This window comes from Equus caballus, chromosome 16 (genome assembly GCF_041296265.1).
Source record: "Equus caballus isolate H_3958 breed thoroughbred chromosome 16, TB-T2T, whole genome shotgun sequence".
Lineage (NCBI taxonomy): Eukaryota > Metazoa > Chordata > Mammalia > Perissodactyla > Equidae > Equus > Equus caballus.
The window spans coordinates 63,849,296-63,875,136 of NC_091699.1; the positions used below are offsets into that span (position 1 = coordinate 63,849,296).

The 25,841-nt window shown below is 34.1% G+C and overlaps 1 protein-coding gene across 2 annotated transcripts in view; it reads right to left on the bottom strand.

Moving 5' to 3' along the window:
* STT3B (STT3 oligosaccharyltransferase complex catalytic subunit B) overlaps window positions 1-25,841 on the bottom strand; it is a 112,137-nt gene that overhangs the window by 17,598 nt on the left and 68,698 nt on the right. For both annotated transcript variants that reach the window (XM_023620807.2, XM_023620806.2), the window contains exons 4-8: window positions 18,782-18,847; window positions 17,574-17,673; window positions 3,617-3,715; window positions 1,686-1,832; window positions 681-729 (exon numbers count right to left, since the gene is read on the bottom strand). In XM_023620807.2, coding sequence (XP_023476575.1) covers window positions 681-729; window positions 1,686-1,832; window positions 3,617-3,715; window positions 17,574-17,673; window positions 18,782-18,847 — 461 coding nt within the window. The remainder of the gene's footprint in view (window positions 1-680; window positions 730-1,685; window positions 1,833-3,616; window positions 3,716-17,573; window positions 17,674-18,781; window positions 18,848-25,841) is intronic.

A 25,841-nucleotide genomic window follows, 5' to 3' on the forward strand; every position in this document is an offset into this window, starting at 1 on the left:
TTCAATAAATTGTGATGGGTTTTTTTATTGGGCCAGATAGGGAGTAACAAAGAAGATAGAACAGCAGAAACAGGTGAGAGAGGTAAATTATCAACAGATAGTTTCTTATCCTTAGGAAAACATTTTAAGAGACAAAAAGTTTTATTGAACTAGGTAATTTAAAACCATTTTTAAAAATTAACTCATTTTATAATAGCACTCAAAAAAATGAAACAAATATTTTCTAGCATATTTGACAGATTAAAAATCCCGAAGAACTTAGAGTGGTATTAGAAAACAAGTTAAATTTTTTCTTCATATCTACAGTGTATGGTTTTACAATATAACACCCATCCTTAGTGATTAAAAATTAAGTATTACTAAAAGATGAAAACTTTGAATACATTGGTAAAAACAAAAGTCAAGCATTAAAATAACACAAACACTACCTTAAATGTTTTGTCAAACAAAACTAAAATAAGGAGTTGTCCATGTAGAACAAAAATAGGACCTATATATCATACTAAAGGTTCATTCCAAACAGGCATTGTAACAAAGAAAAACCATAAGGTATTCAACATTTACTAAACTAGTATAAACTAGGTACTTTAGAAAGATTGCTCAAGTATTGACGGAGATGCTGACAAGAAGAGAAAAAAAGAGCATTTTAATATAATACGAGGGCAAATAACTGCACTTACCCAGTGTCCCATAATGAATAAAACCTGCCACTCCATGGTGCAATGTAACCTTGGAAGGAAAAATGCAAAGGAAATTAATTTGCCTTTTTATTGTTACATTGGTTTTATGCTTACTGATTATTATTGATTAATTTAAACTAATATTCAGAGAATTTCAGTTTTCTTTTGTAGGTGACAACATATTTCACAAAGCTGGCTGTCAGATAAAATCAGTGATCAAAAAATCCAAATATCCACAGAGATTATATTTCCAGAGAAACATAAGTTGATAGATAAAACTGTAGAAAGTTTTCCAGTTCTCTCTTAAACTTCTAGTTGACTACTAAAATAAAGCAAAGACATTAACACAGCATTGGATAATTTAAAAAGGGGGGAGGTGTCTAAATTATCAAATCCAGTATGCCAAATTTGGATAAATTACAAAGATGATTTTAAACATTCATGCCCTTTTACTCCTGTCAATTAATTCTTCATAATTTTATGAGCTAGGCTGGTACATTAATTTGACAGATGGAATACCTTTAGGAAGAATTTGACTTGTTTCTAGGGACTAGAGGTCAGGATAAGTGAAGTGAAGTCAGGATAACAGACTAACAGTCAGAACACAGAAGCAGATTGAAACTGATTTGGTTGATGGTTTAAAAGTAGGAGAGAGAGAGAAAGAGTGTATGCACACGAGAGAGCAAGCATGCAATAGGTTAACACTGGAAGCTTTTAATTTTATACAGTTTGGGCCTATTCATCTATCAAGAGGGTGCTTGAAAGTGAATTTATCAGATTCTGAAGCAGAAAAATTAAGATACTGTTAAAATAAAAAGAAATCACAATTTGTAGTGCTATTCAGATTTAAGAACCTATGACTATTATTTTTATATTTTTTGTAAAGAATACAACCATAGTATTTGACCTGCTAGGGTAAATGGAACATGTACAAAATTTGCAAAAGAATTACCATTTTGAATAATCTGGAGACAAGATTCACATCTTACAGGTGATGACACCTACCTGTATAAGTCAAATAGATGACACTAAGGAAGACAGCACCTGCAGCTAGTGATACACCCAAAAAGAAAAGGGTCTGGAACTCTTGTTTTGTTAGTCGGTCTCTCAGATACTGCAAGAAAGCATAAGCTTGCAGCAATGCAAAGACACCTAATTAAAGAAAAGGGTCAAATAAATAATCAACAAAGCACTTTGCCAAGGACATTTAAAAACGTTAATTTGGAAGAGCTTCTTAATACCCTGTACCAGTCATATCCACGACTAGTCATTTCATCTAACCGACATTTTCCTTGTCAAATGATAGTTAACCAATTAATAAATCCAAAAAATTCTGTTACACATTTTTTCTGAAATGATCAGACTTCCCATACATGGACCAGGCAAGAAAAATCCCACTTCAATCAATAACTGGAGCCTATTTAGCACATTAAACTCCTCCCTTTTCCAGATTTTAGTGATGTTTTCTGGAGGGGAGAGGAATACAAACGTCATTAAAAAACAATCCTGAGATTTACTGAAGGATACATATTACTTGGATCAGGAGAATCTTGATATATAGTTACTGTTTATAATTGAGTGAGGAATGTGACCTTAATTACACACCTATTATACAAGATGCTAAATTAGTAAATATAAGGGTGAGTGCTAAGATAAATAAAATTAAAGTAGTAATAGTGAAAAGTAATTGTCAAAGTGTACAGAACACAACACAAAAGCACTACGTTTAAAACTAAACAAAGAAATGAGTATCCTATCCCATCTGGAAAACTGACTTTTTGCTTAAAAAAATTCAGTCATAAGGGTTATTTTTAAAAGTTCATTTTAGAATGGTTAAATAAGCATCATTAAAGATTTAGATTTTAAGAAATATAACAACACATACGCATAGAGTCAAGTGACTGTGTGTCTACACAAACATTGCTATACATGACTATACTCAAAACTGAATACACATTTCTCTCACTCTCAAATTACTACTCGGTAATTTTATAACATCAAATTTTATATATATATATTTTTTTTTTGCTGAGGAAGATGCGCCCTGAGCTAACATCTGTGCGTATCTTCCTCTATTTTGTATGTGGGTTGCTGTCACTCCTGGGAACTAAACCCAAGACACTGAAGTAGAACATGCTGAACTTAACTACTAGGCCATGGGGCTGGCCCCTAACATCAAATTATAAATGTAAGTAAAAGTATTTCACAGATTTTAAAGTGCTATGTAACAGTAAGGTGGGGGGTTCTTAACTTTCTTGGGGGAGGGAGTTCAAGATTCTGAGAATCTGATAAAAGCTACAGAACATCATCTCAGAAAGTTAAATATACTGATATTCATAAAACATTACAAATAAAATAATACCAATGGACTTCCTACAGGTCATGGAGCTTGCGTTGAGAATCTCTAAGATCTCCCATTATCTTGTTAATTGTGACCCAGATTAATAATGGCGAAGTACTCTGCTTACATGGAAGGAAATGATATGACTTTTTAACAACATAAAAGCCATTAATTCCAGTTAGTGAATATAAATAAAATATTTTAGTGAGATGTAAGGGACATAAAAATGAAATGTTCCATTTAAATTTGCTGAAATGGAAACTCAGTGGTACATAACTCAGTGTACAGATACACCACTGTTTAGTGTTTGTTTATACAAAGTAAATGTTACTTAGTATTTGCAAATAACACGGATTGTGCCAAAAATGCATGTTCTCCTTTTCAAAACAGCAGTGGCTGGGAAGATAGACACTTTTGGGAACACAATATCAGAAACTCTAAATAAAACTCTATGATATTCTTATTTTATAGTGATGATGTTTTAGAACCAGTAAGATGAAAATTAAAACCAAAAAAACACTTCATTCCCTTGAAGACTGGCCAGTCACACATTCATATATTCTTTAGAAGAAGGAAAATAAATATTTTTTCATACCTGCAGCTGCCATATGTTCACTTGTTCTGATTGGCTGGAATCCCACAAACGGTATCTGCATGGATAATATTAAACCCACAATGTAGAAAGTGCTATATGCTATAAAGACAAAATAGAAAACAAGGATAATTTACTACTACCATTAAGTACTTTAAACATAAATATATAGATAACATATTTTTAGTGAAGTTTTAAGTGAACTTATTTTAAGAACAGAATCTTGAACTGACTGTTCTATTTGATACATATTTGATGGTTAATCATACATTATAAATCACAAAAATTCTGCCATTTAAAAAAAATTCTTCTTATTTTTTGGTGAGGAAGATTGTTTCTGAGCCAACATCTGTGCCAATCTTCCTCTATTTTGTATGTGGGATACCGCCACAGCATGGCTTGATGAGCCGCCCAGGATCCGAACCTGCAAACCCCAGGCCACCGAAGTAGAGTGCACAAACTTAACCCTACGCCACTAGGCTGGCCCTTTAATTTTTTTACTGAGGTAACATTGGTTTTCTTTCTGTCAATTTAAAAAATATATATTATTTTAAGTACTTTATTTTACAAAATATCATTTAGAAGAGTTTAAGAGACTGGCGCTACTTTCCTCTCCCCAAAATGGAATCAAGTTTTTTTCAATCTATCATTAATAATCATTGTCATGACCCAAGAAGCTATGTAATATATAAATAAGTAAACAGCATTCCTGTTGGCATTAAACCAAAGTATGCATGACCTAATGAATACTTATGATCATCATATATGAATAGCTGCTATTGTCTCAAAAGCTCAAGCGTTTCACACCCTTTTTATAGTGTCCTAATACTCTTTGTAGAGTACTTACCAGTAAAAAAAAAAAAAAAAAAAGTCCATCCACTAAGTTTTCTGTGTTTAAAGAAGAAAAGGACTAAGTACACAGAAGTCACGCCACAAAACAGACTAGTTACTGAACTTATTAGGGTCTAATAAAGGAAATCTATTTGCTCTTGGCGTTGAGTATACTATAGTATTCTTGGCTTGTATCAACCTAAATGTATAGGCAAATGGGGATGGTTACAATTTGTGAAACAGACTTGTTCTGCATTTAGGTGTTCACAGATCACTATCAGACAAGCTGAATACAGAGAAAGTTGTACTTGGAATTACTATAACTAAAAATTATTTAGCAAAGATGATAAAACCCATCTGAAATAAGTTAATGTGAAAATTATTTCATTGATAAAACTCATATAAAGCATAGTCAATATTTAGTTGTTGGCAAATAAATTACTCTATTAGGAAAAAAGACTGGGGGTATACTTAGGAAGAGAACTGTTATAGCATACCTATATGCATGCTACACACTGTATAGCACAGCATACAGCATACACCTCTTCTCTTTACCCAGCTTAGCTGAGAAAGAATGTTTATTTGCTGTTAAAAGAAACCCATCTATACAAGGTAAATTATGGTGCAATGGTTCAAATGTTAAGTTGCCCCTCAAGCTGTCTGATAAGAGATGATCAGTAGAGTGTTAGGAAAAGGATAAGAAGCTCAAGTAAATTTAATAGGAAGAACCAATATACATGAATAACATTTCCAATGACCTCAAGCTAATGGAGAACTGGTTGTCTGAAGGAGACTACAAAAGCAATCCATCCAATACAGTACTTTCCAGACATATTAATGTTGGAATGGAATTACCCTCAGTGAGGTACTCAAACACAAATACAATAAAAGTTAAGTAAATAAGAATTTCTATGTCACGACTTGAACCATCAACCAGTTTGGTTGATGAGTTTTCTAATAACATGTTTCTTTTAAAAATCAGTCTTGTGTAGACATCCTGACAGAGTCAGAGGCAGAACCAGAAAAAAATGGGAACAAGGCATTATGTGATCTTGAACAACTACTTAACAAGAAAAGTTTCAGGTTCCTCACTACAGAATGAGGGGTTTGTACAAGAAGATTTGTAGATCCCTGCTAACAATAGTAACCTAAGATTCTATGATCAACAGGCCTTTTAGACACCCAGAACTGAGAAATCAAACCTTAGACAAATATTGAACACACAGAGGCATAACTAGACAGGTCAGGCCTGAGAAAACCTATGTCATATATGTGTTTTAATTATAGCTAACTCCCCTTACATCCAAATACCTCAATCACCTCTGAGGCTGGATTTCTCTTTCTTATAAACACAAATGAACACTGAATGTTATAACACTGTCACAGAATTTGGACTAATGGCACATGTTGAACAAAAAAGTAAAGCCTTTTTAAAAATTGAGGTGAAATTCACATATAATCATTTTAAAGCAAAGAACTCAGGGGTATTTAGTACATTCACAACATTGTGCAACTACCACATCTCTCTAGTCCCAAAACATTTTCATCTCCTCAAAAGACAACCCCAGACTCATTCAGCAATTGTTCTCTATTCCCCCCATTCCAGCCCAAGGCAAACACAAATCTGCATCTGTCTCTATGAATTACTGGTTTGTTCTTAATTGCAAAGGTAATAGGTTTTTTGTTTTAAAAAACTATATATATTACATTTTCTATATTATATAGTAAAAAGCAAAAGTCTCCAGCCCATTTACTTCCCTCTAAGTCACATTTTCCAGAATAATCACAGGAAGGTGAGTGGGCACACATACACATTCATGTTCCTATTCTCTCTCTTCAAATGGAACTATGTTGTGCTTGGCAATGTAAAAATTTCAGCAATCACATGCTTGAGAACTTTCGATGAAGTTCCCTCTCAGGGATTTGCTCAAGTTCATTTCCAGACATATTCAAAAAGAGAAGAAGAAATCTGATAATATTCTCAATTCAGTGGATTTATGCAACTTTGCAGAGACATTTATTGTAATCAGTAAAAAAGAAAACACTTTATATAGAAAGCTTTGCGCTAGAGTTCAAGTTAACAGTAGGAGTGATGGAGATAAGTTCAAGAAAAAGAAACTCAATCTCAGGAAACATAAATGGCCAGGTGGGACTTTAATTTGTATTACTTCGTAAACATAGGTTATGTCAAATAAAGCTGAACTAATAGAAACAGGCAAGTTCTCAAGAATATTTTACCTCTGAAATATTCCTCTATCCAAACTAGCCTCATTTATACCTCTATCCAAACTAGCCTCATTTATGCACCCATGATACAAAACTGATAAATGTATATATGCCATAACGCAAAAATAATCATTTTCTTTTAAGAGAACTGGATTTAAGTCTCCTCTATTTTTATATATTTTGGATCACTGATCCTGAGACGTTTACATAGGTGGATATATGTTCTATCTCATGCATTCTTCAATATACAGATAAGTATTTCCATTAAATAAAATTCAGGATTGTTTGCCAGATAATATAAAATATCACAAACTCATCTTGCTTAATGCTGCTCTTCTCCTTAAATCTGTAAAATTAGATATACATCTCTATGCCTCAATTTAAATTCCATTTACAAACCTATGTTTTAAAACAAAGAAGGTAGAAATTAGATATATTTGAGTAGAAAGAAATAGTGAAGTAACGCTCAATTCTCAAAAATAAAGACAATCTCTACTGCAAAATGAAAATATGCTTTCTCTAGGCTTTGTACTATAGCATCTAACAGTGTGTTTAAAAATTACCTCTTTAGTTGATTCATTCAAATATTAACTTTATGTCTACTATGGTCAAGACACTCTAAAAATACAAAATCTAATTAAGATCAATCCCATCCTCTAAAAGTTAGATATCTAACTGGGAAAATCAAGGATTTACACAAATAACCACACTACAATGATGCAAGGACACGTGACATGGGTGGAAAAAAACCCTGGCTCTATAAAAACTTAAAGGCGGGAGAGATCGCCTCTTCTTGACACAAGCATTGAAGAGGCAGTTGACAACACCTGTACCATTCTCTAATGTTCTCAGAAGACTTCAACAACACAAACCCACAGCAATCATTCCCCACCAATTCTTCCTACAGACTCTCCGGGATACGTGACTAAACTACCATCCACATTTATTACAACTTTCTAACCACCCATGTTAACCTACTTTTCTTAGCCTTTTAAACCAGAATAAAGCTTTCCATCAAACTAGTGAGCTCTAAAAAAATGCACACCATCAATAATATTGTAAATCATTTATTACATCATGAAAATGTTACTACACTGCCATCCTGTGGAAGCACAGCTACTGGCATTCACTACTACAGATCATACTTCTAATGTGTTTGAAAAATTACCATTAGAAAGATATAATCAAAAGCTATTATTCTGTTTGTTTTAACCAAAGAAAATCTCTTAGATTCGGAACAAATAGTAACCTTCTAAACATAGCCTAAGTATTTTCTCACTCAAAGTATTTTATTTTTCTTTTATCCAAGGGTATGGGGTGGGACCAGTTTGACACAGAGAAGAAATAAACCACTGCCCTTGACTTAAGGTACACAAATAAGAAAAAAAAGCACTGAAAAGTCTTACTCAAGTTCCACTGAAATTTTAAGTCTTTAAGAAGTTTCTGCTGCAGTTCCCCGAGTAATCTTAAGCACCTTCACCCTGACAAAGCATGGCAACTTACGTTGACAGCACTCTATACTTTTAAATTACTGTTGTACTTCGTTTTACTTAAAGTTAGAAAAGGTTTTGTGAATATTCTATTCCCATTAACTTTGATCCACCATTAAATCACCTTAGCATTTCTAAGTTGCTTTATCTCCTGGCTGATATTTAATGGAAAGGGTTATTAACAAAATATTCCTCTGTCACTCTCCTTCTCTTTTAACCAAAGTAGTATTAACCAAAAGAAAAATAGTAGTGAAATATTCCAAAATCCAACCAATTTTGCATTATTACTAACAAACATGATTAAAGGCTTATGGCTTCTAAGATGGTTGAAGTCTGATTAATAAAGATACTTTACTAGCTAGTTACTGTGAACCTTGGTAAATAAGCAGGGTGAAGAATGGTAAGAAACTCACATGAATTAAAGCTTAAAAACAAAAATAAAAAATCGTGGATTTTGACAAGGAGAAGGAAATGTAACAATTAAGTTAACAGATGCCCATGAGGAGAAAAATAATTTTTATTTTCCAAGGATGCTGCTCAGTGTAAAACACGTAGGGAATGAGTCACTGAAACCAATATTTTACAAGCGTGATTTGTAAAAGCAGCAAGAAATGCCTTGTTGAAAACACCTGAGTAGAGAGATACTTAATCACAACTTTTAAAAATAGCAAATATATTCTGTATTGATACCTAAAATGAAGTCAAGGATAGTATAGCAGAAAAAAAAACAACAAAGAAATACATCTGGGTTTGAGTTTTAGTTCTATCACATAGAAGCAATTCATTTAAGTTTTGGCAAAAGTTAAGGAGATAACATCAAAGTATATGGTGTGCATGTGTTTAAAGACTGTATGAAGAACTTATGAAATATATACAATTTTTACATAACTTAAAAAGTATTAGATAATGCTCTTTGGCAGTTTTTGGAGCTAAATAGTTACTAAACCTACTATGTCAAGAAGCAGTAATAGACAAGTATCAGGAAGCTTAATTCATTCACAAACTAAGAGTAAAACAAGCAAAAAATAAAAAGGATTTAAACCACACAGAATCACAAATCATGTTACCACTAAAAAATTAATGGTTTAGATCCTTCTTAATATTTCTTTTTCTTAATGTCAGCTACTTCTGTTAAGTCAGCTTCTAAATTCATTTAACTAATTTAACGCCAAGTATCTGTTAACTTCTACTACATAGAAGCAAATATTCTAGACCATGAAGTAGACACAGTTCTCAATGAGAATAGATCCTTAAAGGAAATCTCACTCAGGTTTATTCTTCTAGGTAAGAGTACCAAATGATTTAATGTTTCTGTTTAGTCTGTAGAACATGAAGATCCTTATTTCTATTCACTGAAAAAGCCTTTTTGATCAAGCTATTGCTTACTGTTAAATCATAGGTAAGACCCTTGTTCTAAATATCCTGGGTCTTAATACAAGAAGATAGTACAAGACTAATCCTTTGCAAACCATTGAGTCATACTAACAATGCGGGTGGCAGAAGCAACAGCCTTTTCCCTTCAAGTGTGCGCTTGAGGTAAAAATTTTTCCCCTAAAATACACACTGACAAAGTTGTAAAAGGAATCCTTAAGTATTATAAACCAGCCTAAAGAAAATTCCCTATCCTTTTCGTCCAATAACTAGCTTCAATGCCTACTACAGGGTACTCAGCTGAAAAACTCACTTTGCGTAACTAATGTTGCAATTTTTAACTTTAAAATAAAAAGTTGGTACAAAAATGCGGGGGTAGGAGAGAAAATTATGGTAGTCTCTGTTTGCCTGTCATCTCTTGGTTCATGTACCCTGAAAGTACAATAAAGAAGAAAAAAAAAAACAATTAACTCAAGATAGTGCAGCACTGATAAATTGAACATTCTAGGTAGCATGGGAAAATCATGCTTTAGTGTTATATGGGTATATTCAATCCTTATAAAAATCTATTTTGTCTACAGGCTATAAGAGTAATCTCTTATTTTAGTAAAACTTTATCTGCCATAAATATAAAATTGTATAGCCCTTTATTGCTTTCAATATCTTAGATCTAAACTCTCAAAATGACTTTAATTACATACTGAATCCCTTCTAAGAGTTATTTTATAATTAACAAAAAGTTACTAATTAATAGGTTTTAAAGATGTTCTATTATCTACAACTGCATATCACCACAAAAGGCAAAGACACTACTTTGTACATTTCTACCCCATAAAATATCACTAGCAATTTTTAAAAAATACACGTCTATAGTAAGAAGCTTAACTCTTATGATGCTTTTTGAATTCTTACCTGATTTATAGATCTCATTTGAGAAAAAACTAATTCTAGGCTATATTTAGGTGTAATTTTTTTTTCACACTTGAGTTCTCATTTATTTATTGTGAAATGCAGGTAACTCTAATTTCTTGGGTAAATAACCCTGTAAAGCATTACAAGTTACGTGTAACACCAACAATGTAGCCTCTCTTCTATTTAATCAATTAACCCATGTGTGTATCTCAGTATGCTGTTGCTAGTCTTTGTTATTTCACAATACTCCTAACTCCTCTTTGCAGCATACACTTCCTAAGACCTTGAATGGGCCATGTTAATAAAGATTAAGTACTAGTATAGATAATAAAGAGCCAATGACATAAATAATATACAGTTTTACCTATTAAACTTCATGTGAACAAATGGGACTCATTTCTGATCTTAAGGCTACAAAATTAAAGCCTTTTCTGATGTTTTTCAAGGGACACTACCAAAACAAAGAATATAATACTATACATTTTAAAAAATTTGGTAGTCTTTCCTATTATATAGACAGGCATCAGATTTTATTTTCTAAAAAAGAATGCGTTTAGGAGCAGAGGTAGGAAAGCAGAAACTGATGAATGGCAGGTAAATATTAAAAGGGTAGGGATAATAGAAGATCAATAGATGGCATCTAAAATTGGGGGAAAAAAAATCAAGCAATAGGAGTCTAAAGTTGTGATGCTGTGATTTATAAGAAGAAATATGCATTTGGTCTTCACCCACTGTTCCTGGCACAGAGCTCCTAAAACCCTTGGAATTTCTTAAGTGATGAGAATAATAAAGGAGTCTTTTGTTATGTTACTGAGGTGACTCTTGGATCTCACCTAAGGATGGGGGTTGCTTGCCAGGGGAACCAACTACATGATTAGTGTTGGAACTTTCAGCCCCATCCTCTGACCTCTGGAGAGGGAAGAGGGGCTGGAGATTGAGTTCAATCACCAATGGGCAATGACTTAATCAATCATGACTATATAATAAAGCCTCCATAAAACCCTAAAAGGATGGAGTTTGGAGAACTTCCAGGTTGAACATGTGGAGATCGAACATGTGGAGATTTGGGGAGAGGGCACGGAAGCTCCATGCCCTTTCCCCACACTTTGCTCAATGTATCTCCTCCATCTGGCTGTTAGTGAATTACACCCTTCTATGATAAACCAATAATACACTAAGTAAAATGTTTCTCTGAGTTCCGTGAGCTACTCTAGCAAATTAATTGAACCCAAGGAGGGGGTTGTGGGAACCTCTGATTTACAGCCATTTGGTCAGGAGCACAGGTGGCAACCTGGACGTGCGAATGGCATCTGAAGTGGAGGGTAGTCTTTGTGGGACTGAGCCCTTAACCTTTGGCATCTGATGCTATCTACAGGCAGATGGTGTCAGAACTGAGTTGAATGGTAGGACACCCAGCTGGTGTCAGAGAATTGTTTGGTGGTGTGGAAAAACCTCCCCAACAAGTTTGGAACTGGTGACCAGAACACTTTAAAAGTGTATTAGTGGTAAAAACCAGAAGAAATAATTGAAGGAACTGAAAGTGGTTGTCTCTGGAGATGAGAATTTAGGGAGTGAGCCAGCTAAGGAAAAGGTGGAGACAGGAGCTGCTGATTTTGCTTATAAACCTTGTAGTAAAATTTCACTTTTCCAATTATATACATTTATTGTCTTAAATTTTAAAATTATAAATAAAAGCACATTACTCTATTAGGAGTTTTGTTTTAGTTGCTATTTTGTACTTTATATAACACATCAGTGTTATTTCTCCACTATATTTCTCATAATCAAAAAACAGCTGTAATAAAAGTTTATTTTCAGTTGAAAAAAAAAAGAACAATGTTTAGACTCATTTTGGGGTTTTACTTCTCAGTCTTTATAATCACCTCTCTCAGTCCTCTGGAACTCTTTCTTCTTGTCGGCTATTCCTTCATAATTTTAACATCAACAAGAGGCAAACACTTAAATAGTACTTTGTGTTAGCCCTGTTAGCCCCATATATTAACTCATTTATCCTTCAAACTCTGCGAGGTAGGAATTATTATTATCTCCATTTGACCCATGAAGACATTAAAGCATAAAGAAATTAAGTCATTTGCCCAAAGTTGTACCACCAGTTAAGTGAGAAGGCCAGAAATGGAATGCTGTTCATTTGGCTCCGCAGCGTGTACTCTTACCCTCTATGTTATGGCACCTCTCATTTATGGTTATATCATCACAAATCCTCTGTAAATTTGTTTCTGTATTATTTTCTCCTCTCAGGATCAAGATCTATCTCCAAAACTTTCAGAAGGACAAGGTTAGTTGGAATGCCTAACAAGACCTCCCTCAAACTCAGGCAAAACTGATTTTCACAAACTTCTTCCCATTTCCATTTTGTTTACATGCTATAATTACATTGCAATAATGAATTACATTGTACAATATATTAAGTTCCTTAGAGGAAGGTCATCTTTTAATCATCTGTGTCTCCTAATGTCTAGTACAAAACTTAGTATCTATTAAACACTTAATTCTCTAGTGAACCAATTTGCTTCACTTTCCACAAAAATAATATGGTAGACTTAGACAAAATAAATTCTAGCGCTTGCAGCTTTTGTATGCTCAAATTTTTACATACAATTTTTATTTTAAGTTTGTTGTTGTCTAAGTTAATCTAGCATTAGATATGTTCTGTTTAAAGCTGCCAAGTATAAAATATGACTCCTAAAAGTTTATGGCTTTACTTTTAATTCACTCAATAGTAGGACTGTCTTTTTTCACATTCTGTACAATCCTAGAATAACTTGTATAAAACTAAAGTATGTGGTGTGTCTACAACACTTTACTCTTTCAAAGATGGTTCCCAGCAAATATTACCATAAAAATACATTTTAGATATAACATGAAAAGTTATTGTTACTCTCCTAACTCAAATTAACTCACTAAAGAAAACACAGACAATACCACAAACAAACTGCTTCAAGGACATTTAAAAATCATTTATCAACACTAGAAACTAATTTCTTCCTTCTTCTTAAATTATTTTTCTAATTTAGTCTGAGACCCTTTTAAACATAAGAGGTAAAAGTCATATTTCTGTAAATGAAAAAGTCTCTGAAAAGTTTCTGAAAATGAAAAATTTATTATGAATTTAATAATGTCCATTGTAGAAAATTTGGAAAGCAGAGAAAAGCATGAAGAAAAAAAAGTCATTAGTAATTCTTGCTGTCCTCTTTTTATTACCATTTTCCCAAATCATCAAATATTAAAAAGATTATATTTAATGGCATCATAATATTTCATGATATGACAACACTACAATTTAAGTTTATAAATTATAATTTCTCTATTGGACATTTATGCTATTTTCACAATTACAAGTTATACCACAGAGAACATCCCTAAACATGTCTTCACATCTTTAATAATTTCCTTATGACATAAAGTATGATAAACTTTTATCAAATTAGAAAGGTTAAATCATTTTATATCCCATCAGTGATATGTGATACCTGTAAACCAGTCTTTCTATAAATGCAAAATAACATTTAGGTGTTCTTTCTTCTTGTTAAATATCAAAATCCTATTTGTAACAATTTTAAGCAGTTCACTGCCCAATATAGTGAAATTTAACAAGTCCAAAATTTATCTCCACAAAATCATTTAACTTTATACAATTCTTCCCACCCAAATTTCATCGAGGGGCTTTTCTTACCTCCTTACATCTCAGCTTTTCTTATACTCTGCCCTCCCCTCCCATGCTACTCCTACCCTATACATCCACATTACCTTCCATGTGCCTCCTTTTCCACATGTGAACAAACTTTGACAGTTTTGGCTGGCTTATCAACTGATTCTAAGGACGTGTGCAAAAAATTTACTCAAAGGGAAAACAATTTTTCATAATTATTTCAAATGATTCATTTTTACTTAATTTAATTTGATACTTAGAACCCAAACTTTTGGTTTATATGATTATGAGTTTGCCATTTATCAATCCTTATTTCTTTAAGTATTTCTGCTCACAAGGGAGAACTATAGACAAAGGATGTTATGTGCTAAAATCAGAGGACAAACTGTATATACAAACACTTTATAATGCTTCTATATTTTTCAGGACCATCAAGTTAGGTTAAACCTAACTTAAATACTGATACATTTGGGATGAAGAAGAGAAATAACTGTTTTATAACACCACTTTCCATCCATTTAACAGTCAACTCTATGAAAGAACATAAAAATCACCCCAAAATACCCTTAGTTACATGAATGGAGTAAAAGAGAAAAGAAACAGCAAACGTAGGCTAGAGAATTTCAACACTATGAAATTATCTGAGACATTTACTAATCTAATTTCATACACATATATAACATCCCTAAACCATTTTATTTTTCTTTCCTCTAAAAAGAAGAAACATTCTCAAGAGCCAGCCAAAGCAGTATTAATTGCATGCTTCTCTAAAGTGACCAGAGAAATCCTATTCACAATCTTTTTCTTTTCTCAATTCTCATCCTACTAGATCTTAGTCTTAACACTCAAGGGGAGTTGGACACTGCTCATGTTTTAAACTTTTGTGTAGAAAATACTTCCTTTTGACCTATTTAATAACACATTTATCTGGGTACTTCTGACTTCTGCTTGGCTCTCTTCTTTCTTGTCCTGATTCATGGGCATTTCACAAGTCTATCCCTCAATCTTCTCCCCACTCTATTTCTCTGGTCATTAAATTTTCAGGACCCCAAATCTTTTTAATTAAACAACCTTTTAGTTCCTCCTTGATAACAACTTAACAAGATTTTTCCTTATATATTTCCAAAACAAAAAGCAGAAAATTATAGTTTAATCTATCATTCCCTTTCTGGATCCCAATGACTGTTTATAGTGTTTTCAGGGTAGGGAGATATCATAGGTTGATGTATTTCAACAATACAGTATTTATTTATATGGTAGGCACACAGTTGTAGTGACTTTTTAGCATCAGGGGCTGTGGAGACAAAAAACATCCTAAGTTCAGGCTTCAGCTCTACTACTAGCTACATGATCTTGAACAAATTATTACGTCTTCTCTTGTTTCCTCATCTGTAAAATAAGGATAGTAACAGTACATATCCTCACAGTGTGGTGATGAAGACTAAATGAGCTAAATACATGTAGAGAACATGTAGGATAGTTTGTGGTGTATAATAAGAATTTGATATATATTAATTATTTCAATGGTGATTGTTATAATGTATGCTGAAATGGCTATAAATGTAATTAACATACTATGAATTTACTGTTTTTTGTTTTAAATTGATATAAATTATACTCTATAAAAGTCACCCTTTTAAAATGTACCTTTGAGTGATTTTTATTATATTTACAAAATTGTATAACTATCACCACTAATCCAAGTACGTAATTCCAGAACATTTCCTCACCCCAAAAAGAAATTCCATACCCATTAGCAGTCACTCCTCCATTTCCCAAGCTCCTAGCAAGAACTAAATCTACTTTCTGTCTCTATGGATTTGCCTATTCTGGACATTTCATACAAAAAGAATCTTACAATATATGGCCTTTTGTGTTTGGCTTAACTTAGCATAATGTTTTCAAGGCTCATGATGTAGCATGTACCAGTACTTCATTTCTTTTTATGGCTAAAAAAGATTGCATTTTACAGATACACCATACTTTACTTATCAATTCATCAGCTGATGGACATTTGGATTGTCTTCACTTTTTGGCTATTATGAATAACGAATGCTGCTATGAACATTACAAGTTTTTGTGTGAATATATATTTTCAGTTTTCTTGGGTACATTTAGGAGTGGAATTGCTAGGTCATATGGTAACTCTGTGATCTAAGCTTTTGAGGAACTGACAAACTTTTTTGTTTTTTTGAGGAAGAGTAACTCTGAGCTAACATCCACCAGCAATCCTCCTGTTTTGCTGAGGAAGGCTGGCCCTGAGCTAACATCTCTGCCCATCTTCCTCTATTTTATATGTGGGACACCTGCCACAGCATGTCTTGATAAGAGGTGCATAGGTCCGTGCCTGGGATCTGAACCAGCTACCATGAGCCACCAAACCAGAGTGTGCAAATTTAACTGCTGTGCCACTGGGCTGGCCCCTACTATGTTTTTTAATCAGGTAAATAAGCTTTACCTTTGTGTTACTGTTTTCCAACAAATTACTATAATAGAATTTTATTATTTTACTAAGACCTTGGTTTCAGATCATAACTTCTCTCTGATTAATTTAACCCATAAAACTTCTGTCTCAAGGAAAATGAGCTCTAAGATTTGAGACATACCATCTTTCACTAGGCATCTTATTCAAAAGATGTGTTTTAAAACCTGTAGAGAAAATAAAAATTTTTGTAGAGAAAAGACGCAGTCTATGCTATAGTCTGAATGTTTGTGTTGCCCGAAAATTCTTCTGTTGAAAACCTAGTGTCCAAGGTGACGGTATTAGGAGGTGGCTTTGGGAAGTGAACAGTCACAAGGGCTCCAGGGATTGATACCTTTTTAAAAGAAGTCCCAGAGAGCTAACTCATCTCTTCCACCACGTGAGGACAAAGCAAGAAGGTACCAGCTATGAACCAAGAAAAGAGCCCTCACAAGAACATGACTATTTTCGTGCCTTGATCTTGGACTCTGGATCCAGCCTCCAGAACTGTAAGAAATAAATTTCTGTTGTTTATAAGCTACCTAGTCTATGTTACTTTGTTATAGTAGCCTGAACGGATTAAGACAGTCTGTTGTATGTTGTATAGAAAGGGCTTTCAAAAGTTTTTATTATAAACTGTTTACTTTGAGAATGCTCAATCTGTTACAGTGAATAAGCTGAATTTGAATAATATGTATACATGAATGATTTTTATGATGGAAACACTCATTCACCCAAAATTTTAAAAAATGGCCAACAAACATTAAATCTAGATGAATTTCTATAAAAACAAAAAAACTCATGAAGGAGAAGTTGACAACAATGCACTTAGGCAAAAATGCCTGACTCTCCTTATTAATACAAAAAGCAAAATAAATATAAAATTATTTTTACCTTCGCATGGGTAACACCGGCCAAACAGAAATGTCTGTTCAATGAAAAGAATGTATATGAAACACCCCTTAGAAGCAGACAGATTTCAAAAGTCAAATGACTTACCTATGTAGACTCTCTTGCTGTATCTCTGCATCAGTAACAACACAAATACGTGCAGTGGAATAAGGTTGATAATAAACACATAACCACCCCAAGCAGAAACCTATGGGTGAAGAAATGCTAAGTTAAATAATTTACATGTTTGCTCTTTAAAATAGTTAAGTTTTATTTGTCATGACAATCTAAATATATAATCAGCAAATAACACTAGGATTTTTAGCAATTTTAAGAGCTTAAAAGTGGATTTATATAACCTACAAATAACCTATTTCTCCTTATACTGATTGACAATTAAAATAACACAATCTCATAAATCCAGTACGCTTTTTTACATTCACCGGAGAAATGGTCAAATTAAATTCAACTTAATAAGAATGTTGAGAACATTATAAGAATATCAGAACACTACTAAATTAGCAGTAAAAAGACTGTCACGGAGATAAGGATTTTGGGATACAGGTCATGAGTTTTTAAAAGAAAAAAGCTTTTACTTTCCCCATTTCTGATGATCAATACACTACAAGAAACTTTACTGAGAATAAGAACAGTGAATGTTAACATCAGTCAACAACCCAAACAAAAGGAATATTCAAATGATCTGGATATACTTTGAGATCCTCAAAACAAAAGGTGCTACCTTAGGAATAAATTGCTTCTTCCTAATGGATTACAAATCAAGATCCCATTTTAATGTTTAGCCTGTATGACAAAGTTAGAATAATCCAATTTAATCAGAATAATTGAGTATGTTCTGGTGTAAACTAATAAAGACTCTAAAGATAATATATTCTAAAGATACTATATATGCTATGGTGTGGAAAAGAAAGAAGAATGAAGAGATAATACTGAACCCTAATCTTAAGTAATCTGTTGAAAAAATTATGTAGGTAGTTTAGAGGTTAACCTAGAGGATATGACTACTATTTAGGCAAAGTATACTTGAAAAGAAAAATTGCTTCATTTGCTGCAAATATTGCATTTGAGGGACTGAGAATTAGCCTTCCCCACTAAAGATAAAGTCCATACCCCAGGGATGGGGGTAAGAGGATGGCAGTAATGAAAGACTATATACACTAAACAAAATTAAGATCCTAGAGATTTCAGTAGAAAGGAAGCAGAGAACTAGCCCTAGATGAGAAGAGAACGATGAAGAGGAGTGGGTCTGTCGAAGACTTGTCAGATTTCATGTAGTTTCAAATGTGAAATCTTACCATATAGAAATACGATAAGCAGCAGCACATTGTCCAAAAAACTGACCCAGTTTTTACAGATTTTACCTAAAAAACAAAACAAAAACAAAAAAACAAGCAACTGATATAATAAAAATGTTTATAAATGCTCCTGCTGAATAAAAAAAAGTTAGTTCAGTAAACTGGTACTACAAAAAGCCAAGTTTATAAAAAAAGAAAAGTACTGAGTTTATTCAGATACACTTAATATATGCATTTATAACACCTGGCAGTAGTTAGACATTTTAGGAATAGCTTTTATTTTTTTAATTATGTAGTTTTCAATAAAAAGAATCATCTTAAAAGGAACAAATTATTTTTCCATTTGTTATATTTTCTATCTTAAAATGATTAATATCAACAAACTGAGATTTTAACTAAAGAATAAATTTGTTCAGTAAATCTACATTTTCATATGCTTGGTTTGCTTAGACATAACATTACCTTAATCCACGATTTTTCATCATTTGAATATGTGATCATCTCTATCTCACACATAATTCTAATTATAAACATCCATTTTTGAAAACTGTTCATCATCTACAAATTTTCAGATACCATAATCAATATGTTTAAGCAATTTATATTCCTAAAATAATTTCTAGAAGGCCTAACATCAGTAAAATTTTCAATTACTCTGAACTGGAAAGACAACTTGCAATAAATAAGGATCCAAAAGTTGACAAATCTCTGTCTTAAAAGAACCTAATCAAATAAATAATTCCCAGATAAGAGTTTATATGGTCATCTGAAAAAGAAAAATATATTAGCAATTTCAGAAAACTGAATTTTAAGTTTCAGAAACGAAGCTCTAAATACTTGTGCCAAGAGCAAAGGGTCATCTTTAAGATGAATCAAGTGAGTATCCTAAAGAAATGAAAGACATAAGTCCCATTACAAGAAATTCTGTATTAAAAGAGTTACCTCCATGTCCTGATAGGAAGTTCAAATTTAACAGTATTCTATATAGCTGAAAGGAATTCTTTACTTTTAAAATGGGCCTCTACTGGTACATTAAAACAAACTATAGGTGACATCCAATCTTTGGAGGAGTTGTAAAAACAAAACATAACAAAACAAAAAAAACAGTGGAAGGAAGGGAGGGAAAGAGGAAGGAAAAAGAAATATTCCTAGTTTATAGCACTTAAAGATGTATCAGGCTGACTTTTATCAGACTAGTGAAAACTGCTTTGAATTCAACATCATAGCATATGTGTGAGACAAAATTCACTTCCCTTTCCCCTAAAACCATCTTGATTTTGAACACAAGGGCTAAGGTTTACCTTTGACTGGGTAAAATAACAAGGTGGGTCCTATGCTAAAATGTGAACAGGGAAGGGAGTATATGAAAATACTGAAAATTTTTAAAGTGAGAAAAATTTCCATAGCAGATTAGAGATTATTCCTCTAATATCCAATCTCCAGAGAGATTGAAGAAGTGAGCTGGAACCAAGTGGTGCTGCCAAAATCATAGAGAGATCAAAAGACAGAGAGATCAAAAGATAATTTTTAGAAAGGGGAGTGCGTCCTAAGGAAATGGAAAAGAAAAGAATGTCAGAAAGGCAATCTAATTCTAAGTGAGGGGACTAGAAGACAGAGTGTTCTCAGAGAATAAGCTGGATTAGAAACAAAACGGAATCCCAAGGACAGGGGCACAAAAGGCTACAGTAGGTGGAGCAATAGAGCAAATAAGAAATCATTCAACCAAGAGATTGAGAATACAAACGACAGGCTGTCCAGCAAACTGGAGGTAGAGAAGAAAAATGCTGGCAGGGAAAGCTTACAATGACCATTCAGCTATATTTGTGTCAGTTATCATTTTATTGCCTCTTAGCTCCAAATGCACCCTTCAATATATGTTCTGTGATAAGAGAATTCCTTTAAGTATTTCTCCTTTAAAGTAGTATGATATTAAGTTTTCTCAGCAGAGGGTGCTGGAGGAACACTGCAGAAGAGGCTCCCCAATCATTTCAGGTGTAGGCTGGGGTTGGTGGTATGGGTGTGAGGACATATGGGGGGGCTAACCTCAGCCATGGGCCCGGAACACAGTCCTTCCGTGACTTTGTAGCCTTGATCTAGTAATGACCTTTCTGCAGACCTCTTGACATAGTAACTAGAAGCCCCATACACACTCAGAAAGCCTCCTGTGGCCCAGTGTTTCGTTGATTCGAATCCTGGGTGTGGACATGGCACTGCTCATCAAACCATGCTGAGGCGGCGTCCCACGTGCGACAACTAGAAGAACCCACAACGAAGAATATACAACTACGTACTGGGGGGCTTTGGGGAGGGGAAAAAAAAAAAAGAAAGCCTCCTGTCCCCTGCTGTTACCCAGACTCCCACTGCACACCATGCTACAGGTCACCAGCAACCCACCCCGAACACACCTACACTCCAGAGGGTAGTCTATTGCTTGTCTGGCAGCTCCAAACCAGCTCTAGCCTCGCCAAACCATCAAACTTCTCTGCTGCTGGTGGGTTGAACCACACCCTCTCCAAAGAGATCTGAATCCTTTCCAAGTTTGTCCTTCCTTGGGTACTCTCCATCAGCCCTACGGTATCATACAGAGGTTCCTTCTATCTTAGTCACTCTTCTGTCATAGTAAAATTCCCCTTATTTAACCTACTGTGATTGATTGGACCCAGACTGCTACAATCTATTACAAAAAAAAATCAATATATATTTATAACCACTAAATACAGTTCATACCCTGAAATTTCCTCAGACTCTAAATTAGGCAACTGTATGGCCTGAGAATGAGAAAAGAATATATATTGTGAATCAAACATATTCCTCAGTATTTAATAATATACAAAAAATTTTGCTAGCCTATGTTGGACACAAGTTATAATTCAGTCCTGCTCCAACTGGAGAGATAAGACACAAAAGCGAGAACTATAGTCAAAGCACAATATGACAGAGACCATATGGCGAATATAGACAATGAGTGCCAAAAGGTCCTTATAAATCCTGAATGCCCTTGGTAACAGAAATACAAATTAAGAGGCTGGTATAATAGACTAAGTGAGTGTTGAGGTCCAAATTTATAGCAGGACTATAGATAGAAAGGAGACGTTATGTTCAAGGCCCAAATCACTATTTTTTGGTGAGCTACTGGAACTAGAGAGAAATAGAGAAAAAGAAGCTGAGGAGAACTTCTAGTTTCCTAGCTTGAGGTACTAGCCATCAGTGGGGAGAAGAAAGGCCAACAGGTGGTGAGTGTGGATGGGTGGTTTTTGAACTCAAGTCTTTGACATGATGATATTGCAATGCTTGAATTAGAATTCTTCAACAACGATAGAACTAAATTCAACAAAAGAAAGAATGCCGGGGAATTCTCAAATATTTGGAAATCAAACAACACACTTCCAAAGACTCATGGGTCAAAGAAGAAATCATGAATTAGAAAAAATCTTTACACGACAATGAAAACATATCAAAATATATAAAATACAGCTAAAGCAATGATTACAGTATAGCGTTAAATCTCATTAGAAAAGTAGAAATCGCTAAAATAACTTAAGCTTCAACCTCAAGAAGCTAGAAAAGAGCAAACCAAATACAAAGTAGAATAAAATAATAAAGATCAAGAAATCAGGGGTGGCCCCATGGCCGAGTGGTTAAGTTCACATGCTCCGCTTCAGGGGCCCCAGGGTTTCGCCAGTTTGGATCCTGGGCATGGACATGGCACCGCTTGTCAGGCCACATTGAGGCAGCATCCCACACGCCACAACTAGAAGGACCTGCAATTAAGATATACAACTATGTACTGGGGGGGATCTGGGGAGATAAAGCAGGAAAAAAAAAAAAAAAGAAATCAATGAAATAGAAAACAAATATAGAGAAAAATCAATGAAAGAAAAATTGGATAAACTTTGGCTAGACTGACCAAGAAAAAAGAGAAGATGCAAATGACCAATATTAGGAATAAGAAAGGTGACATCACTACAGATGTACAGAAATTAAAAGAATTAGAAGAGAGTATTATAAACAATTTGTGCCACCAATTTAGATCATTTAGATGAAATGGAAAAATTTCAGAAAAGATGTACTTTACCCAACCACTCATGAAGAAACAAAATCAGAGGAGAACTATGTCAATAAAAATTGAATTAGTAATTAAAAATCTTCCCAGGGTACTGGTGAAAAGTACCCAACAGTTAAGGGAGAAACAATGCCAATCTTTTCAGAAAACAGAGGAGGAGGAAGAAACACTCTCCTAGCTTATTTTAGGAGCCTGGTATAACCCTGATACCATACCTAGACAAAGACACCACAAGAAAAGAAAACTATAGGTCAATAACCTTCATGGATATAGATGCAAAAATTCTTAACAAAATATAAGCAATACAAACCAGCAATGTATAAAGAACAGATTATACACCATGAACACATAGAACTTATTCCATGAATTCAAAGCTGTTTTAACATCTGAAAGTAAATTAATGTAGTGGTTCCCAACTGAGGGTGATTTTGCACCCCAAAGGGACATTTGGCAATGCCTGGAGACATTTTCGGTTGTCACAACTGGGGAATAGGGAAAGTGTTCTCCTAGCATCTAGTGTATAGAAGCAAGGGATGCTGCTAAAACATTTTACAATACACAAAACATCACCCACAACAAGGAATTGCCTGGCCCAAAATGTCAACAGTACCTAGGTAGAGAAACTCTGAATTAATGTAATAAAGGACAAAGCCATATGATCATCTCAATAGACACAAAAAGAGCATTTGACAAAATCTACTACACATTCAAGATGTTAAAACTCTCAAACTGAAAACAGAAAACTTCCTTAAGCTATGATAAAGGGCATCTACAAAAACCCTACAACTAACATGCTTTCCCCTTAAGATCAGGAAGGAAAGGATGTCCATTCTCATTGCTTCTACTGAATACTGTTAGAGGTTCTAGCCAGTGCAATCAGGCAAGAAAAAAATTTAAAAGTATACAGATTGCAAAGGAAGAAGCAAATCTGTTTATTTTCAGATAACATGATCTTGTAAAATGCCAAGGAATCTTAAAAAAAAAATTTAACATGCAAGTTCAGCAAGGTCACAGGATACATGATCAATACATAAAAATCTATGGGTGCCAGCACCATGGCTGAGTGGTTAAGTTTGTGCGCTCTGCTTCAGAGGCCCAGGATTTTGCCAGTTCGAATCCTGGGCGTGGACACGGCACTGCTCATCAAGCCATGCTAAGGTGGCATCCCACATGCCACAACTAGAAGGACCCACAACTACATACCAGGGGGCTTTGGGGAGAAAAAGGAAAAATAAAATCTTAAAAAAAACACCAATCTACAGTACTTCCCAACTGTAAAATGTACTATGAAGCTACATTAATCAAGACAGTGTGCCAATGGTGTAAGAATAGACATATAGATCAATGGACCAGAAGACAGTCGTCCAGAAATAAACCCGTAACTTACGGTCAATTAATTTTCAACAAAGATATCAATTCAGCGGGAAAGGATTGTCTTTTCTACAAATAATGCCTGAACAACAACTGAATACCCATGTGTCCAAAAAAGGGGAGTGGGAGGCTTAGACCCTTACCTCATATCATATTAAAAAATCCACTCTAAATGGATCATAGACAAATGTAATAGCTAAATTATAAAACTTCATGAGTAAAACAGATAGGAGAACATATTTGTGGCCTTGAGTTAGGTAACAGTTTCTTAGATATGACACCAAAAGTATAATCCATAAAAGGAAAAAAAATAACAAATCAGACTTCATCAAAATTTTAAACTTTTGTTCTTCAAAGGATTATTAAGAAATTGAAAAGAGAAGCCAGACTGGGAGAAAATATATGCAAAACACATATCCAACAAAGGACCTATATCCAGAACAAAAAAAGGAAATCTTACTACTCCATTACAAGACAGACCACTTTCCCTCCTAAAAATGAATTAAAGATTTTAGTAAATATTCACCAAAGAAGAGAATATGAATGGCCAATAAGCTCATGAAAAAAGATGTTCAACATCATTAGTGATTAGGGAAATGCAAATTAAAATCACAATGAGATATTACTAGACTATCCCCCTAGAATGGCTTTAATCAGAAACTTATGAAACCAATGTTTTCAAGAGTGTGGAAAAACTGGAACCCTCATATAATGCTGGTTAGAATGAAAAATTTGGAAACAAACTTTCGGAAAACAGTTTGGTAGCTTTTTTTTTTTTTTTTTTTTTTTAATGTTATGATAGATTACAACCTTGTGAGATTTCAGTTGTACATTTTTGTTAGTCATGTTGTGGGTACACCACTTCCCCCTCTGTGCCCTCCTCCCACCCCCCCTTTTCCCTGGTAACCACCGATCAGATCTCCATATCAATATACTAAATTCCACCTATGAGTGGAGTCATATAGAGTTCGTCTTTGTCTGACTGGCTTATTTCGCTTAACATAATACCCTCAAGGTCCATCCACGTTGTTGTGAATGGGCCAATTTTGTCTTTTTTTATGGCTGAGTAGTATTCCATTGTGTATATATACCACATCTTCTTTATCCAATCATCAGTTTCTGGGCATGTAGGCTGGTTCCACGTCTTGGCTATTGTAAATAATGCTGCGATGAACATAGGGGTGCAACGGACTCTTGAGATTTCTGATTTCAGGTTCCTAGGATAGATACCCAGTAATGGGATGGCTGGGTCATAGGGTATTTCTATTTTTAACTTTTTGAGAAATCTCCATACTGTTTTCCATAGTGGTTGTACCAGTTTGCATTCCCACCAACAGTGTATGAGGGTTCCTTTTTCTCCACAACCTCTCCAACATTTGTCACTCTTGGTTTTGGATGTTTTTGCCAATCTAACGGGTGTAAGGTGATATCTTAGTGTAGTTGTGATTTGCATTTCCCTGATGATTAGCGATGATGAACATCTTTTCATGTGTCTATTGGCCATATTCATATCTTCTTTTGAGAAATGTCTGTTCATGTCCTCTGCCCATTTTTTGATCGGGTTGTTTGTTTTTTTGCTGTTAAGCCGTGTGAGTTCTTTGTATATTATGGAGATTAACCCTTTGT